General features: G+C 38.8%; 1 protein-coding gene across 5 annotated transcripts in view; it reads left to right on the forward strand.

Annotated features, from left to right (window-relative positions):
• BTRC (beta-transducin repeat containing E3 ubiquitin protein ligase) overlaps positions 1–20,350 on the forward strand; it is a 178,062-nt gene that overhangs the window by 137,356 nt on the left and 20,356 nt on the right. For all 5 annotated transcript variants that reach the window (XM_068548409.1, XM_068548404.1, XM_068548405.1 and 2 more), the window contains 2 exons: positions 16,245–16,476; positions 19,749–19,935. In XM_068548409.1, coding sequence (XP_068404510.1) covers positions 16,245–16,476; positions 19,749–19,935 — 419 coding nt within the window. The remainder of the gene's footprint in view (positions 1–16,244; positions 16,477–19,748; positions 19,936–20,350) is intronic.

The following is a 20,350-nucleotide window of genomic DNA, read 5'->3' on the forward strand; positions in this document are numbered from 1 at the left end:
AGTCAGAGTAGGTTGTACTATTCACTTCCTGTTTTTTGTTACCTTATTTTGTTTTCTTCACAATACTTACTGGTTTCTGAGATTAAAATATTTATTACATATTCTCCCTCTACTCCTCACCAGAGAAAGAAACTTTGTCTACCTGTTCACCAGTTTCCCTAGCACCTAGAAGAATGCCCAGCACAGACTAGTCATTCAATAAATGGTTGTTAAAATTATGGTTACCACGGGGTAAAGGGGGAGGGATAAATTGGAAGATCAGGATTGACACATACATACTACTATATATAAAATAGATAACTAATAAGGACCTACTGTATAGCACAGGGAACTCTACTCAATACTCTGTAATGGCCTGTATGGGGAAAGAATCTAAAAAAGAGTGGATATATGTATATGTATATGTATAACAGATTCACTTTGCTGTACACCTGAAACTAACACAGCATTGTAAATCAACTATAACCCAATAAAAATTTTTAAAAAAAGTAACACGGGGAGGCCCAGGGCAGGCCAGCTCAGGCCAAGACATCACTCTGATCCCACCCCGGTAGCCCTGTGTCCCCTCCCTGTATGTGTGAAGGTGGGGGTTTATGTGGGATCGGTCTCCCTCAAGGAAGAGCAGGCTGATGAGGGGTTAGAAGTCTGATGGGCCAATTATGTCCACACCCCAGGTCAAAGCTGGCTGGGCTGGATGTAGAGAGCCCAGGCAGTGCCCTTCTACCAGAGGTTTATCCCAAGCCCTCTACGTGTATACCCTTCCTCCTGGGTGCATATCTGAGCAGACACAGGTCTGTGCCTGATCTGGGAGCAGAAGGTCAAATGGGCAGAAGAAGCAGTGATAAGATACTGGCCAGGCAGGGCTCTGATACCTCCGGGCCGGGCCAGCTGCTGGTCACTGTCATAGCAGAGCCCCACCCCAGAGACTGGCGAGGAGCTGGTTGATGGGGACATCCAATTCATCTGCCCGAGTGAGGGGCCGGTGCACCACACTGCCAGCGAGGGCCAGTGCAGGCTCCCGGTGAGTGTGGCCACGGAGGGTTCTCCAGAACCAGGGCCCAGAGGTGAACAGGAAAGGCCTTGGCCCGGAACATCACCCAGGCTACTCCCAGGGTCCTGTCCTGGGCTCACAGGGAGCTTATTAGCACATCCGGCTCCAACATGGGGCACCGTGTCAACCTTCCCTTGAGTCAGCTGTAGGACCTGGAGCCCACCGAGGCAGAGTCTGAAGCTCCAGCAGGAGACCCAGCCCCAGATGATGATTCACCACCTGGGCAGGGAGAGCCCGCCGCTGCTCCTGCAGGAGACCCAGAGCCAGGTCAAAATTCACCACCCCTCCAGGGAGAACCTGCACTAGCTCCTGCAGGAAATCTCCACCCACCACGGGCAAATCAGGCTCTTCAACCACCACCATTGTCAGCTCCTTATCTACACCATCAACCTGCTACCCCAACCCGAAATTTACTTTCTTTCCTCAGTCTTTGTGTTTGGGTGATTTGTAATTTTATCTTTTTCTTCCCTGTTATTTATGGCATTCTGTACTTTATGTTTTAAGTGTAAAGTAATAAAATTTAAACATTTTCTATATTTTTTTAAAAAAATGGTTGTGGGTTGATTGATAATACTGAAGTTCCAGCCTTAGTCAGAATTCTTGTCCTATCCCTCTTAGGCTGCAGCCTTATCCCGAGCACAACTTTTACCCATTTTATTCTTACATTCATTCATCATCGTAATCATTATATCCCTTTCCCCCCGCCCCCCCATGGGTTTCAATGCCAGAGTCTTTCCTCAGAGTCCTTCTTAAGGCCAGACAGAATTCTTAAATATCATTTGCATCTCTCTAGTCATCAATATTATTCTCTGTATCTAGTCGTTGCACCACCAATTCCAAATGTTGTCCTATATCTGGAACATTTTCCTTTCTCTACTGAACATACCCTTCCTTGTGATTAACGCAGGGTTTACACGCAAACTAGAAACATCTGTCATCTTACCATCAAGTTCAGCCAGTCCATGCTGTATCTTGCAGCCTACACACAGTACGGTTAGCAAAGTCAGCACACTTAACGTTGCCTGGTGGTGGTTAGGCTAGTTGGTGTCTGCAAGTATATATTTTTCCCTCCTGGCCCAGGCAGCAGCTTCAGAGAAATTCATGGTAATTTTGAAAGTAATGCTTTAATATATTTTCAGGGAGGGAAATGTTAGCCCTTGGCCTTTGAGGACTAAGCTGAGGACAGTCGTATAAATACTTAAGTCCTTTCATTTTGTGTGTTTGTCACCTGACAGCTTCTTTCTTTCTTTCTTTTGGAGATAACTGTTCATTGTAAACAGAAAAGCAGAACAGGAGATGTGCAGGGGTGGCAGAAAGTTAGTGTTACCATTAAACTGAGGTTGTTTGTCAGCTTTCCTAGACATTTGAACAGTAGTGGTTGAGTCATCAGGCTTTTGCTGGAAAAGCCAAATCAATTCTACTGCCACAAGTAACAATTACCGTCACTTCCATACACTCTAATATACAACCTTTTGATTTTTTAATACTTGAACTTTTTCACTGTACCCCTGTGGATTTTCTGAGGTTCCCAAATTGAAATTTTGCTGCATTTACTTTAGACATTAGTAGAAATTCCGTAAGGGAGAAGGATAGAGGGAAGAGGCTTGATAACAAAGACCTTTATCTCCAGAGTTCTTTACAAATATAATATCTTAGTTATGAATGAAATTAATATTACGGTGGCATTTATCCTTAGGAATATGCTATCCTTAGAAGTTCTTAAAATCTATTTTATTAAGGTATAATTTACATACAATAAAATACACCCATTTTAAGTATCCAGTTCGATGAATTTTGGCAAATGTATATACCTGTGTAACAGTCAACCTATAGAACATTTTCATTACCCCCAAAACTTCACTGGTGCCCTTACCCAGTCAATCCTATCCCCACATCCAGACCCAGGCAACCACTGTTCTGTTTTTATCATTATAAATTAGGTTTGTTATTCCTAGAGTTTCATATAAGTAGAATCATAAAGTATATACTCTCTTTGTGCCTGGCTTCTTTCATTCAGCATGTTTTTGAGATTCATCCTTGTCATTTTGTGTGTCTGTAGTTCGTTCTTTTATTGCTGAGTACTATTCCTTTGTACAGATATGTCACAATTTGTTTATCAGTTAAATTCTTGATGGGCATTGGGATTCTTTCAGTTTGAGACTATTAGGAAGCAACTATGAACATTCATGTACAAGTTTTTGTGTGGAAAATTTTTTTTTTCATTTGGGAAGGGATAAACACCTAGGAGTGAATTTCCTGGGTCATATGGTAAATAGATATATAACTTCATAAGAAACTGTCAACCTGTTTTGTAAAATGGTTGTGCTATTAAACATGACTGCCAGCAATGTATGAAAGACCCAGTTGCTCATCGTTGTTGCCAGTACTTGGTATGGTCAGTCTTTTTAATTTTAGCCATTCTAATAACTGTGTAGTCGTGTCTCGTGATTTTAACTTGCATTTCCCAAGTGACTCATGATATTGAACATCTTTTCATGTGTTTATTGGTCATCCCGTATATGGATCCTTTTTTGTGAAGTGTCTGTTCAGGTCTTTTGCCCTTTCAAAAAACAAAACAAAACAAAATAGGGTTACTTGTTTTCTTACGGAGTTCTAAGAGTTTTTAAAAAATATATGTTTGTTCTTTTTCGCCTTTTTTGCCTTCTTAAGGCCAAACAGAATTCTTAAATATCATTTGCATCTCTCTAGATAAGGCTTTTATGCCTTATCTATGAAATGTTTGCCTATCCCAATAACACCAAGATTTTCTGTTTTCTCCTAGAAGTTCAGCTCCTATATATAAGTCCAGAATCCACTTATGTTAACTTTTTTTTTTAAGATTTAATTAATTAATTAATTAATTTATTTATTGGCTGTGTTGGGTCATCGTTGCTGCGCACGGGCTTTCTCTAGTTGCATCGAGTGGGAGCTACTCTTCCTTGCGGTGCACGGGCTTCTCATTGCGGTGGCTTCTCTTGTTGCGGAGCAGGGCTCTAGGTGCACGGGCTCAGTAGTTGTGACTCACAGGCTCTAGAGCGCAGGCCCAGTAGTTGTGGCGCACAGGCTTAGTTGCTACGCGGCATGTGGGATCTTCCCGGACCAGGGCTCGAACCCGTGTCCCCTGCATTGGCAGGCGGATTCTTAACCACTGCGCCACCAAGGAAGCCCCTAATTTTTTAATAAGATCTAAACTAGAGAACAAGGTTCATTTTTTCTGTATGGATACCCAGTTATTTCAGCATCATTTGTTGAAAAACACTATTCTTTACCTATTGAATTATCTTGCACCTTTCTCAAAAATCAGCTGGCTATATATGTGAAATTGTTTGTGAATTCGCTATTCTGTTCCATTGATCTACATGTTTGTCCTTACACCAGAGCCATGCTATCTTGATTACTATTACTTTTTTTTTTTTTTATAGACTATACTACAGAGTTCCATCCATCAAGTTACCACATGCTGTAGTTTAAGGGTGTGATTCTTTTTTTATTTTTTAATAAATTTATTTATTTATTTATTTTTAGCTGTGTTGGGTCTTCGTTGCTGCTCACGGGCTTTCTCTAGTTGCGGTGAGCAGGGGCTACTCTTCACTGCGGTGCGCAGGCCTCTCATTGCTGTGGCCTCTCTTGCTGCAGAACACAGGCACACGGGCTCAGTCATTGTAACTCGCGGGCTGTAGAGCGCAGGCTCAGTAGTTGTGGCGCACGGGCTTGGTTGCTCCGAGGCATGTGGGAGCTTCCCAGCCCAGGGCTCAAACCCGTGTCCCCTGCATTGGTAGGCAGATTCCTAACCACTGCACCACCAGGGAAGCCCGATTACTATTACTTTATTGTGTAAGTCTGGAAATTTAGTAGTGTGAGTCCATCTTTGTTTTTATTTTTCAAGATTGTCTCGGCTAAAGTTTAGGCCTTTTGCGCTTCTGTCTAAATTTTAGAATCAGCTTGTCAGTTTGCCTGCTAGAATTTTGATTGATATTGCATTGACTTTATAGATCAACTGGAAAGAATGAACCTCTTAACAATATTGAGTCTAATTTGTGAACATATATTTCTCCATTTACTTAAGTATTTTAAGTTTTCCCTCAGCAATGTTTTGTAGTTTTCAGGTGTTACACATATGTTGTTAAACTTATTCCTAAGTATTACATTTTTTTAATGCTACTGTAAATTGTATAGGCAGTTTTTTTAAAAATACATATTTTAAAAAATGAAATGAAGAGACCTTCAAGATGGCAGAGGAGTGAGACGTAGAGATCACCTTCCTCCCCACAAATACATTAGAAATACATCTACATGTGGAACAACTCCTACAGAACACCTACTGAACCCTGGCAGAAGACCTCAGACTTTCCAAAAGATGTATATTTTTTTCTTCCTTTTACTCTTTTTGTGAGTGTGTATGTGTATGCTTCTTTGTGTGATTTTGTCTGTATAGCTTTGCTTTTACCATTTGTCCTAGGGTTCTGTCTGTCCGTTATTTTTGTTTGTTTGTTTGGGTTTTTTTAGTACAGTTTTTAGTGCTGGTTACTATTGGTGGATTTGTTTTTTAGTTTGGTTGCTCTCTTCTTTCTTTCTTTTTTTCTTATTACTTTTTATTTTTAATAATTTTTTTTATTTTTTATTTTAATTATTTTATTTTACTTTATTTTATTTTTTTCTTTCTTTCTTTTTTTCTCCCTTTTCTTCTGAGCCATATGGCTGACAGGGTCTTGGTGCTCCAGCCAGGTGTCAGGCCTGTGCCTCTTGAGTTGGGAGAGCCGAGTTCAGGACATTGGTCCACCAGAGACCTCCTGGCTCCATGTAATATCAAACGGCAAAAGCTCTCCCAGAGATCTCCATCTCAACGCTAAGACCCAGCTCCGCTCAACGACCAGCAAGCTACAGTGCTGGACACCCTATGCCAAACAACTAGCAAGACAGGAACACAACCCCACCCATTAGCAGAGAGGCTGCCTAAAATCATAACAAGGTCACAGACACCCCAAAACACACCACCAGAGGCGGTCCTGCCCACCAGAAAGACAAGATCCAGCCTCATCCACCAGAACAGAGGCACTAGTCCCCTCCACCAGGAAGCCTACACAACCCACTGAACCAACCTTAGCCACTGGGGGCTGACACCAAAAACAACGGGAACTACAAACCTGCAGCCAGCGAAAAGGAGACCCCAAACACAGTAAGTTAAGCAAAAAGAGAAGACAGAGAAACACACAGCAGATGAAGGAGCAAGGTAAAAACCCACCAGACCAAACAAATGAAGAGGAAATAGGCAGTCTACCTGAAAAAGAATTCAGAGTAATGATAGTAAAGATGATCCAAAATCTTGGAAATAGAATGGAGAAAATACAAGAAACGTTTAACAAGGGCCTAGAAGAATTAAAGAGCAAACAAACAATGATGAACAACACAATAAATGAAATTAAAAATTCTCTAGAAGGAATCAATAGCAGAATAACTGAGGCAGAAGAACGGATAAGTGACCTGGAAGATAAAATAGTGCAAATAACTACCGCAGAGCAAAATAAAGAAAAAAGAATGAAAAGAACTGAGGACAGTCTCAGAGACCTCTGGGACAACATTAAATGCACCAACATTCGAATTATAGGGGTCCCAGAAGAAGAAGAGAAAAAGAAAGGGAATAAGAAAATATTTGAAGAGATTATAGTTGAAAACTTCCCTAATATGGGAAAGGAAATAATCAAGTCCAGGAAGCGCAGAGAGTCCCATACAGGATAAATCCAAGGAGAAACATGCCAAGACACATATTAATCAAATTATCAAAAATTAAATACAAAGAAAAAATATTAAAAGCAGCAAGGGAAAAACAAGAAATAACATACAAGGGAATCCCCATAAGGTTAACAGATGATCTTTCAGCAGAAACTCTGCAAGCCAGAAGGGAGTGGCAGGACATATTTAAAGTGATGAAAGGGAAAACCTACAGTGAAGATTTCTCTACCCAGCAAGGCTCTCATTCAGATTTGACAGAGAAATTAAAATCTGTACAGACAAGCAAAAGCTAAGAGAATTCAGCACCACCAAACCAGCTTTACAACAAATGCTAAAGGAACTTCTCTAGGCAGGAAACACAAGAGAAGGAAAAGACCTACAATAACAAACCCAAAACAATTAAGGAAAATAGTAATAGGAACATACATGTCGATAACTACCTTAAATTTAAATGGATTAAATGCTCCAACCAAAAGACATAGACTGGCTGAATGGATACAAAAACAAGACCCGTATATATGCTGTCTACAAGAGACCCACTTCAGACCTAGGGACACATACAGACTGAAAGTGAGGGGATGGAAAAAGATATTCCATGCAAATGGAAATCAAAAGAAAGATGGAGTAACAATTCTCATATCAGACAAAATAGACTTTAAAATAAAGACTATTACAGGAGACAAAGAAGGACACTACATAATGATCAAGGGATCAATCCAAGAAAAAGATATAACAATTGTAAATATTTATGCATCCAACATAGGAGCACCTCAATACATAAGGCAAATGCTAACAGCCATAAAAGGGGAAATCGACAGTAACACAGTCATAGTAGGGGACATTAACACCCCACTTTCACCAATGGACAGATCATCCAAAATGAAAATAAATAAGGAAACACAAGCTTTAAATGATACATTAAACAAGATGGACTTAATTGATATTTATAGGACATTCCATCCAAAAACAACAGATTACACTTTCTTCTCAAGTGCTCATGCAACATTCTCCAGGATAGATCATATCTTGGGTCACAAATCAAGCCTTGGTAAATTTAAGAAAATTGAAATCGTATCAAGTATCTTTTCCGACCTCAGTGCTATGAGACTAGATATCAATTACAGGAAAAAATCTGTAAAAGATACAAACACATGGAGGCTAAACAATACACTACTAAATAATCAAGAGATCACTGAAGAAATCAAAGAGGAAATCAAAAAATGCCTAGAAACAAATGACAATGAAAACACGATGACCCAAAACCTATGGGACGCAGCAAAAGCAGTTCTAAGAGGGAAGTTTATAGCAATACAATCCTACCTCAAGAAGCAAGAAACATCTCAAATAAACAACCTAACCTTACACCTAAAGCAATTAGAGAAAAAAGAACAAAAAAACCCCCAAGTTAGCAGAAGGAAAGAAATCATGAAGATCAGATCAGAAATAGATGAAAAAGAAATGAAGGGAACAATAGCAAATATCAATAAAACTAAAAGCTGGTTCTTTGAGAAGATAAACAGAATTGATAAACCATTAGCCAGATTCATCAAGAAAAAAAGGGAGAAGACTCAAATCAATAGAATTAGAAATGAAAAAGGAGAAGTAACAACTGACACTGTAGAAATACAAAGGATCATGAGAGATTACTACAAGCAACTATATGCCAATAAAATGGACAACTTGGAAGAAATGGACAAATTCTTAGAAAAGCACAACCTTCCGACACTGAACCAGGAAGAAATAGAAAATATAAACAGACCAATCACAAGCACTGAAATTGAGACTGTGATTAAAAATCTTCCAACAAACAAAAGCCCAGGACCAGATGGCATCACAGGCGAATTCTGTCAAACATTTAGAGAAAAGCTAGCACCTATCCTTCTCAAACTCTTCCAAAATATAGCAGAGGGAGGAACACTCCCAAACTCATTCTACGAGGCCACCATCACCCTGATACCAAAACCAGACAAACATGTCACAAAGAAAGAAAACTACAGGCCAATATCACTGACGAACATAGATGCAAAAATCCTCAACAAAATACTAGCAAAGAGAATCCAACAGCACATTAAAAGGATCATACACCGTGATCAAGTGAGGTTTATCTCAGGAATGCAAGGATTCTTCAATGTACACATATCAATCAGTGTGATAAACCATATTAACAAACTGAAGGAGAAAAACCATATGATCATCACAATAGATGCAGAAAAAGCTTTTGACAAAATTCAACACTCATTTATGATTAAAAAAACTCTCCAGAAAGTGGGCATAGAGGGAACTTACCTCAACATAATAAAGGCCATGTATGACAAACCCACAGACAACATCATTCTCAATGGTGAAAGACTGAAACCATTTCTTCTAAGATCAGGAATAAGACAAGGTTGTCCACTCTCACCACTGTTATTCAACATAGTTTTGGAAGTTTTAGCCACAGCAATCAAAGAAGGAAAAGAAATAAAAAGAATCCAAATCGGAAAAGAAGAAGTAAAGCCGTCACTGTTTGCAGATGACATGATACTATACATAGAGAATCCTAAAGATGCTACCAGAAAACTACTAGAGCTAATCAATGAATTTGGTAAAGTAGCAGGATACAAAACTAATGCACAGAAATCTCTTGCATTCCTATACACTAATGATGAAGAATCTGGAAGAGAAATTAAGGAAACAATCCCATTCACCATTGCTACAAAATGCATAAAATACCTAGGAATAAACCTACCTAAGGAGACAAAAGACCTGTATGCAGAAAACTATAAGACACTGATGAAAGAAATTAAAGATGATACAAATAGATGGAGAGCTATACCATGTTCTTGGATTGGAAGAATCAACATTGTGAAAATGTACTACCCAAAGCAATCTACAGATTCAATGCAATCCCTGTCAAACTACCAGTGACATTTTTCACAGAACTAGAACAAAAAAATCTCACAATCTGTATGGAAACACAAAAGACCCCGAATAGCCAAAGCAATCTTGAGAAAGAAAAGCAGACCTGGAGGAATCAGGCTCCTGGACTTCAGACTATACTACAAAGCTATGGTACTGGCACAAAGACAGTATGGTACTGGCACAAAAACAGAAATATAGATCAATGGAACAGGATAGAAAGCCCAGAGATAAACCTACGCACATATGGTCACCTTATTTTTGATAAAGGAGGCAAGAATATACAATGGAGAAAAGACAGCCTCTTTAATAAGTGGTGCTGGGAAAACTGGACAGCTACATATAAAAGGATGAAATTAGAACACTTCCTAACACCATACACAAAAATAAACTCAAAATGGATTAAAGACCTAAATGTAAGGCCAGACTCTATAAAACTCTTAGAGGAAAACATGGGCAGAACACTCTATGGCATAAATCACAGCAAGATCCTTTTTGACCCACCTCCTAGAGAAATGGAAATAGAAACAAAAATAAACAAATGGGACCTAATGAAACTTAAAAGCTTTTGCACAGCAAAGGAAACCATAAACAAGACGAAAAGACAACCCTCAGAATGGGAGAAAATATTTGCAAATGAAGCAACTGACAGAGGATTAATCTCCAAAATTTACAAGCAGCTCATGCAGCTCAGTATCAAAAAAACAAACAGCCGAATCCAAAAATGGGCGGAAGACCTAAATAGACATTTCTCCAAAGAAGATATACAGATTGCCAATAAACACATGAAAGGATGCTCAACATCACTAATCATTAGAGAAATGCAAATCAAAACTACCATGAGGTATCACCTCACACCAGTCAGAATGGCCATCATCAAAAAATTTACAAACAATAAATGCTGGAGAGGGTGTGGAGAAAAGGGAACCCTCTTGCACTGTTGGTGGGAATGTAAATTGATACAGCCACTATGGAGAACAGTATGGAGGTTCCTTAAAAAACTAAAAATAGAACTGTCATATGACCCAGCAGTCCCACTACTGGGCATATACCCTGAGAAAACCATAATTCAAAAAGAGTCATGTTCCACAATGTTCATTGCAGCTCTATTTACAGTAGCCAGGACATGGAAGCAACCTAAGTGTCCTTCAACAGATGAATGGATAAAGAAGATGTGACACATATATACAATGGACTATTACTCAGCCATAAAAAGAAATGAAATTGAGTTATTTGTAATGAGGTGGATGGACCTAGAGTCTGTCATACAGAGTGAAGTAAGTCAGAAAGAGAAAAAGAAATACCGTATGCTAACACATATATGTGGAATCTAAAAAAAAAAAAAAAAAGCTTCTGAAGAACCTAGGGGCAGGACAGGAATAAAGACGCAGACAGACGTAGAGAATGGACTTGGGGACACGGGGAGGGGGAAGGGTAAGCTGGGACGAAGTGAGAGAGTGGCATGGACTTATATATACTACCAAATGTAAAATAGATAGCTAGTGGGAAGCAGCCGCATAGCACAGGGAGATCAGCTCGGTTCTTTGTGACCACCTAGAGGGGTGAGATAGGGAGAGTGGGAGGGAGTCGCAAGAGGGAGGAGATATGAGGATATATGTATATGTATAGCTGATTCACTTTGTTATAAAGCAGAAACTAACACACCACTCACTGTAAAGTAATTATACTCCAATAAAGATGTTAAAAGAAAAAGTGAAATGAGTATAGTGGTTACCCTTAGGGGTGCTAGTGACTTGAAAAAGGGAGCACAAGGCAGGGCTTGTGAGGCTTGTGATAATCTGTTTCTTCACCTGGGTGCTAGTTACATAGTATGTTTACCTTGTGGAAATTCATCAAGGTGTACACTTAAGATTATGTACTTTTACGTATATTATACTTCAGTGAAAATTAAAATAGAAAAAATACATTACATAATAAGAAAGAAGGATATATTTTCAAAAAGAGAGAGAAGGCCTAGCTCCAGCAGTGTCATAAATTCATTGACTGTTGATTTACTGAGCACTTTACTGTGTGCCAGGTGGTGAGCTAATTAAGCATGGCTTTTCTTAGATTATTTTATTTGATCTTCACAAAAACCCAATGGAATAGATTCTATAATTAGCCCCATTTTACAGACAAGGGGAACAGAGACTCAAAAAAAAATCAAGTTATTTGTTCCATGTCACACAGCTGCTAAATTGAGGAGTTAAAATTTAAAACCAGGTCTTTCTACTCTAGGGCCAACGCTCTTAAAATAATGCGGTATGGTGTAGTGATTAAGAGTACTCATTTAAAGTGATGATGGATCTGAAGTGTATGTCTTTCTACCTACAAGGAAATACTCTTTTTTTTTTTTTTTTTTTTAGTATACTTATTTATTTATTTATTTATTATTTATTTTTGGTTGCGTTGGGTCTTCATTTCTGTGCGAGGGCTTTCTCTAGTTGTGGCAAGCGGGGGCCACTCTTCATCGCTGTGCGCGGGCCTCTCACTATCGCGGCCTCTCTTGTTGCGGAGCACAGGCTCCAGACGCGCAGGCTCAGTAGTTGTGGCTCACGGGCCTAGTTGCTCCGCGGCATGTGGGATCTTCCCAGACCAGGGCTCGAACCCGTGTCCCCTGCATTGGCAGGCAGATTCTCAACCACTGCGCCACCAGGGAAGCCCGAAATACTCTGTTTTGAGGGGTGGTGACTAGAATGTAGTACCAGCAGACAGTTGGCAAACACATGAACTCTCAGGTTATACTTCATTTCTAATAGCCAGTGTTTTAGGTCCCATTTATGATTGGATCATTGAAAGTATGACAAAGTCTTGACTGAACTTTAGCTCCTGCGGTGGGATAATCAATATGTGAAATCCTTAGGCATTTTTATCTGTTAATGGTCTGATAGCCGCTGATCCCATTTTTGTAGAAACATCTGGTTCATTTAAAGTATAAACAGAATAATTTCATTACTTTGCTGATTATTGTTTTTTGTTACTGGCGTTTCTGGTCTTTAGCCAGAATACAATACTCTGGTGGCATCCAACTCCAGTCCGTTTCCACCTTTTAAAAGGTAAAAGACAAATATATAAAAGATGATGGAGTGAGAGGTTTTGGATGTTGGGATCAGAAGTGGCGTTTGGTCAAGCTTGTAAACCCACCTATTTATTAGCTCTCAAAATCTTACTCCATATTTCACAAGTTTTCATTTTCTGAGATACAAACAAATAACCTACATAAAACAGCCCAGAAGTCCCCCAAGGCCCATGTCCAACAAGTTTCTTATTAATCATTTTTGGTCTTATAGACAACTGTGGCATTTATGCTGAAAAACAAACAACTGTGTGTACACCAAGGCTTGCTGTTTATGATGTCCGCTCCGTCCACTCCTTCTATGTAAATAGAATGGCTTGGGACTTCCCTGGTGGTGCAGTGGTTAAGAATCTGCCTGCCAGTGCGCCAAGGCAAGGGACAATGGTTCAATCCCTGGTCCGGGAAGATCCCACATGCCGTGGAGCAACTAAGCCCGTGCACCGCAACTACTGAGCCTGTGCTCTAGAGCCCGCAAGCCACAGCTACTGAGCCCGCGTGCCACAACTACTGAAGCCCTTGCACCTAGAGCCTGTGTTCCACAACAAGAGAAGCCACCACAATGAGAAGCCGGTGCACCACAACAAAGAGTAGCCCCCACTTGCCGCAAGTAGAGAAAAGCCCGTGCGCAACAGTGAAGACCCAACGCAGCCAAAAATAAATAAAAAATTTTTTTTTAATTAAAAAAAAAAAAGGAGAATGGCTAATACCATTCTTGGAAGTATACTTTCAGGTGTGTATCTGGAATCATTTGTAAAGAGGCCTACAGGTAGGAGTTAAACTTTAGAAATTAAGGCAAGTCTGTGCCTTTAATAGCAGAAGTTGATTATCCAAATTTGATACAGTTTTATGGCACATTCAATATGTCTAGGCAGGTATGAACTCCACAGTAGCATGGGTCTCCTTGCCACACTGGGTTTGCCTCTGTCAAATATGCCAAAGATCCATCAAGTTACTTTGAAAGTACAAAGCAGGGGACGCGGGTTCAATCCCTGGTTGGGGAACTAATATCCCACATGCCACGGGGCAACTAAGCTCACACGCTGCAACTACTGAGCCCACGTGCCACAACTAGAGAGAAACCCACGCGCCACAACTAGAGAGAAGCCCGTGTGCTGCAACGAAAGATCCTGCGTGCCGCAACTAAGACCTGATGCAGCCAAAAAAAAAAAAAAAAAAAAGTACAAGTACCTAGTTGTACCTACCACCTTGTGGTTATCCTCTAAAGAAAATCAACTTTTAGAGTAGCAAAAATTTCAGTTAATTTCTGAATCTTACCCTAGTGTTCCCCAGCTTCAAACTTGAGTATGGTCCTTCTCTCCTTTTTTCCCCTCATACCCCATATTCAGCCTATCAGCTAATTCAGTTAGCTCTGCCTTCAAAGTGTGTGTTGAATCCCAATTATTTCTCACCACGTCTGTAGCTACCTTACTAGTCCAAAAGATTGTTGTCTCTTCCATGGACTACTGTGAAGTAATCTGTTAATTAGTCTCCTAATTTCCATTCATGTCCCCTGCAGCCTATTCTCCACATAGCAGTGATCCTTTATAAGGTCTCAGATTGTCATGCTCAGGCTATGTGCTTCTCCATGTGACCTCTCTCTGCATAGCTTCTCATCCTCCAGACTTCCCTCTCCAGCAGGGTACTCTGAATTTCTTACATGGTGGCTCAAGGTTCTAAGGTGGAGTAGGCAGAAGTTACCTGGACTCAGAAGTCCCAGAATGTCACTTTCTCCACATTCTGTTAGTCAAAGGCCAGATTCAAAGGCTAGGACAAACTACTTCTTGATAGGAGGAACAGAATTCATGTTCAGGGAGGGATGGAATTGTTTGGGGCCATCTTTGGAGATAGCTACTACCACCCAAATGACCTGGATCATCTGGCTTGGACTACTTCTTCAACTGTATTTCTTCTTGCTTTGCTCACTTGGTTCTAGCCACGCTGGGCCCTCCTGTTGTTCCTTGAACATGCCATTTAGACTACCACCCAGGACCTTTGCTCTCAAAATGCCCATTGCCTAGACCATTCTTCCCCCATGTAACAAAATGTCTAGTCCCCTCATTTCCTTCATGTGTCAGTTCAAATGTCATATCTTTAGGGAAACTATCTCTGACCCCTTAGACTTAAATAATTGTTAGGTTGTTTATTTTTTTTTAATTGCTACATAACAAATTACTACAAACTTAGCAAGTTAAAATAACACCCATTCATTAGCTCACTGTTGTCTAGGTCGGAAGTCTGATATAGCATGACTGGGTCCTCTGCTCAAAGTATCCCAAGGCTGAAATCAAGGTGTTGGCTGGGCTGAGTTCTCATCTGGGGAAAAATCTTCTTCTCAGCTCATTGTTGTTGTTGTTGTTGTTGGCAAATTCAGCTCCTTGCCTTTGTAGGATTGAGGTCCCCATTTCCTTACTGGCTGTCTGCTGGGAGCTGTTCTTAGCTCCTAAGGATGACCGAATTCCTAGTCAGGTGATCCCCTTCTCTTCTGCAACCAATTGGAGAAAACTCTCTGCTTTTAAAGGGCTCATGTCATTAGGTCACACCCACTGGACTAATCTCCCTATCTTATGGTCCTGATTTGGGACCTTAATTAAGTCACGGCAGTACCTACGTGCTTGTTTGAATAACTGAGAGAGATGCTTGTATACCAGGGGTCAAGAATTTCTTGGGGGACCATCTTAGATTTTTTCCCATCACAATAGCATATATTAGTTTTTCTATCCCTTTATCCTGCTTTATTTTTCTTCAAAATACTATCTACATTATATTTTCTGTTTGTATGGTAATGTTTTTAGCTTGCTGTACCTACTACAGTGTAAGTTACTGATGGTAGAGACTGTATTATTTTTGTTCAATCCTGTATTCCTAGCACCTAGGACAGTGTTTGGCACATTATAGATGCTCAATTAATATTTATTGAATGAACCAATTAATATAGAAGACTTTATGGCATATAATTTTGATGACAGCAGAGATAGGATTTTGGGGGGGTTGGGGGGAGGAAAAGGGTATACTGAGCATTGATGTTATTTAAGCTTTATCTCCAAAGGTACCAGGGTCTCAAATTATTCATTGGCTTTTCTTTGCATGGAGGATTTCTTACTTGACTATTAAAAAATAAGTTGTGAGTAAGTAATTGTATAAATGCCTAGTAACTGGTGTATACAAGAAAAAGCAAATTAGCTTTTTTGCTTGCTAGTAATAACATGCTTTCATGGGTTTTCATCTATATATCTCCACATAATGCTTTCCTACGAACTTTTGGAAATGGATACCTTGTCATCCAGCAGTATTCCTGATTTACCAACTTGCTGTGGTATTTCTGTGGCTTTTTCCATGTAACCGCTGTTTGCAAACATCCAATTACTAATAGAGTAACAGAGTGAGCTCCATCATATAGACATACATAACATAGCATGCCAGACTGGAAAATTATATAATTTCCCTTATTTTCAATACTTATATGTTTCTTTCAATCCACCTCTTCTACAGACAAAACTTGCCAATGGCACTTCCAGTATGATTGTGCCCAAGCAACGGAAACTCTCGGCAAGCTATGAGAAGGAAAAGGAACTGTGTGTCAAATATTTTGAGCAGTGGTCAGAGTCCGATCAAGTGGAATTTGTGGAACATCTTATATCCCAAATGTGTCATTACCAACATGGGCACATAAACTCGTATCTTAAACCTATGTTGCAGAGGGATTTCATAACTGCTCTGCCAGGTATGTCTACAGATGTTTGTGAGCCATTAATTTGCCTGGAAGATATGTTACAATGATAATCATACTAAATCTACAGCTCTATATCTCTCTATTTTAAAAAATCTTTGTTGGCTTGATTTTTACAAACTGAGTATTTTAATTATACCTTCTTGGGATATAAATACAAAAAATCAAACTCAATAGAGACTCCTCTTTCCCCTCTCTTCTCCCTGTCTCTATTCACCCTATTTTTACTCACACGTAGGTTTAAATAGACTCTTTTCTGAGGTGTTGTCTGGTTTGAGATGTGTCTTAGTTTTAAGGTATATTAACTAATGTATTTGAATTTGGATTTCTATGGGAATTTATCAACAGAATATTTACATTATAGGAATGAATAAGAAACATTTTTAATTGAATATTTTAGAAAGAATGGTATCTCAGGAGCCTTGTTGTGATATTAAATATGTAAATGCCAGGGTTAACAATCTCACTGCTCAGGAACTAAATAGCTATTATAAACTATATATTTTTTAAAATGTATATATATATTTGTACATACACAGACACACATATACACACACACACTTAAAATACTTTGGAGAGTGCTGTGGTTGTTTCACTGAATGCTTGATGGTGATCTAGGATACTATGTAGGCATCAGTATTTGGGGGAAATGCTGTCTCAGGAAAATACAAGTTTCTCACCTGTGTTAATAGCTTATTTTAAAAGAAAAATAGTACAAAAGTAAGTGAATCTCTAAAATAGCTTATCTTGTTTTTATTTTTTTTTCAGTTGTTTGCTGATTATAGCACTTATGGGAAATTTAGAAAATTCAAAAAAGTTTAAAATATAAAAATAAAATTTACCAGAACCCTACCATTCAGAGAGAACTACTAATATGCTATTAATATTTTTCCTAGGTGTGTATATTTCCCTCATAAGTGTTTGTAACATTTTTTTCTTACTGTATTCTCTTAATGTGTTTTTCTAAGTGTTGGTTCTTTTAAAAAATAATTTTTTTATAGTATTTATTATTTATGGTGATTGAAGCACATATTATTTAAACCCTTTATTGAACATTTAGGTAGTTTAAAATGTTTTTTCCATTATAAACTGTGCTGTGGTGGACATTCTTATTCATCTTTTGGGCATCCTAGGGAAAAAAATACCAGAAGTGGGATTTCTATATTAATGAATTATGAACATTTTTAAGGCTTCTAATACATATGCCAAACTATCCTCTAAGAAAAATATACCAACTTATACCTTCCCCCCCAAACTGCATATTACCACTTTGCTTAACCTTTGCCAATTATATCTTTTTAAAAATTTGTTTTTCCAAAATTGGAATTTAAATTGCCCTTTAAAATAAAAGAAATGCCTATTTATATCTTAGAAATAACCATTTTCAAGCTGAGTTTGTTCCTATATCTTTTGTTAAGTAGAATAGATTTCTGCCCCTTCTTCACTCATTGGATTTTATTTTAGTCATAGGCAAACAGTTTTCTTTGTGCGAACAATCTGTGTGTACCTCATTACTGTGCTCTTCCCAGTCACTGAGACATGTTACGATCTCAAGCATATACCACTAAGAATTGAACAGGAGATGATTAGACTTGTGTATCCTTTGCCTAATACCAATCTCTGATGTATATCTGCTGACCACTTTATAAGACACTAAATCATCAGTCTAATGCTTTATGGCCACTTTAAGTTATGAACCTACACCATCTGGCTGCATTTAGTAAACCAAACTACTTCAAAAAATGCCTGTAATCCATTAATGTAATGGGTTTGTTTGGAGTGTTAGGTGAAATTACTTCCAAAGACTTATTATAGGGACAGAGTGAAAGATCAGGAGCAATTTCATGCCAGCCATTAAAAACAAGAATGCATTTTGGGAACTTCTGATGGTGTAGGAAGTTTCAATATAAAGATGCAGAAATTGTGCCATTACTGTATTTTGTATGACGAACTAATTATTATATCTTTAATTGGCTTATAGTCATGTTTCTTTAATAAGAATTAGGTGATGAATGCCTCCATCTGCTTGTGCTTAAATATGAACATGTGATGCCAGCCAAACAAGATCCATTTAATGCTTTCTTTTCCAAATCTGCTGAAAAATGTGACTGATATCCATACAATTTTTATAATTAAAATAATGTTTAAGCACATTTGGATTTTTGCTAATGGCATCCAAATGTGTCTTTGTATGATTCAGGGGAAAGACGCAAAATGAAATGTGGTATTCTCTCTCCTGTTTGTTAAGTTTGTGCCTAAGGGAATCAGAGTATGAAGGAATCTTTTCTGCACTATTTAAGTCTTTAGCAAACCTCTGATATGTAACCTGTAAAGAGAAATAACTTTGAATGTTTTTGTCTCACTTGTGAGTTAGAACAGCAGCCAAAAGTTAGTGCGAATATCCTATTTTATAGGATTTGTTCCTCTGAGGCCCCAGTACAGATTTGGGTAGTAGAGAATCGTAATTGAGAAGCCCACCCATTTAACACAGTCCAAGATCTACTTCCACTGTTTTTCTCTGTATATCCTACAAAAATAGTCTCTGAAATTCTAAGTTATCTATTGGTCTGGGATTTTTTTTTTTCCATTTTTGGCCAACTGTCATTTAGGCTTTATAGCAGCAACTGTTCTCAATTATATTTTTTAAACATCTAAAATTAAACTCATACTTGAACTTAAACATACCTCTCGGTCATTCCTCTTGGGATGTTTCTATACCACTCTGTATTTCCTTCTTCTCTCCTTTCTGCGTGCCCAGAATTCTATAATCCAGAACATTCTGACTTAGTGCCTCTCCCCCAGTACATTTAAAGGATATTTCTTTTACTGAACAGCTTAGGAACTGCAGCAGTAATAGAAACAGAATGAGAAATGGACCTAATATAGAGAATTGGGGTGTGGGGGGTCTGAACCACAGAGTTTGAGATGCCATCCATAGAACATCCCCTAGTGCCAAAATCCATATAGATAGATGTGAATTGTTTCCTGGAAATGTTTTTATTTTTAATATCTTGGGGGATTTGCTGGTTGTTAGTTTTCACTTCCTTATCTAAAGGAAGATGGAAAATACTGTTCATTTCTGTAACCTTACAGAAAAATTGACACTCATTTTACCCCAGTCTGTTTGAAAAAGAAACTGACCACACTAGGGACAGTAGTGTGCCTTCATAGCAGAATAAATGCTGTTCTGATTTAAAAGACCTTTTGTAAAAAATCATTCACCACTATCTATGTTCTTTTTCTTTGCCTCCTCCCCCCACCGAAAGCTCGGGGTTTAGATCACATCGCTGAGAACATTCTGTCATACCTGGATGCCAAATCACTATGTGCTGCTGAACTTGTGTGCAAGGAATGGTACCGAGTGACATCTGATGGCATGTTATGGAAGAAGCTCATCGAGAGAATGGTCAGGACAGATTCTCTGTGGAGAGGCCTGGCAGAACGAAGAGGGTGGTGAGCCTTTTAACGTTCTTACTATTACAGAGCTTCAGGACCTGGCCTTTTAGTCTCTGGAATACAGTATTATTGGGAGCCATGAGACCACTTATCTTTTGATACAGTGATTTTGCTGTTTTATAGCAAAAAATGTTAAATAGTTGTTCGTGTACTTGGCAGTTTTTCTCCTGACCAGTCACGCATAAGTGACATAATAATGTGTTAATACTGCTTTGCAAAAAATCATAAAAAACTGGCCAGCCATTCTATTTGAAGCGTTCTGTTCTCTGGGCAGAGATTGGTATCCTGAAAAAGGGCTGATGGGCAATTTATAAGGCAAGTAGATGGCTTTGAATCACACAGAAGCCATCAGATCTAGCTTTCCCCTAAAATAATCCAGAACAAATAATTATTTTCTTTTTCAGATTTCTTG

The sequence above is a fragment of the Eschrichtius robustus genome, chromosome 7 (assembly GCF_028021215.1).
Source record: "Eschrichtius robustus isolate mEscRob2 chromosome 7, mEscRob2.pri, whole genome shotgun sequence".
In the NCBI taxonomy this organism is placed as follows: Eukaryota; Metazoa; Chordata; class Mammalia; order Artiodactyla; family Eschrichtiidae; genus Eschrichtius; species Eschrichtius robustus.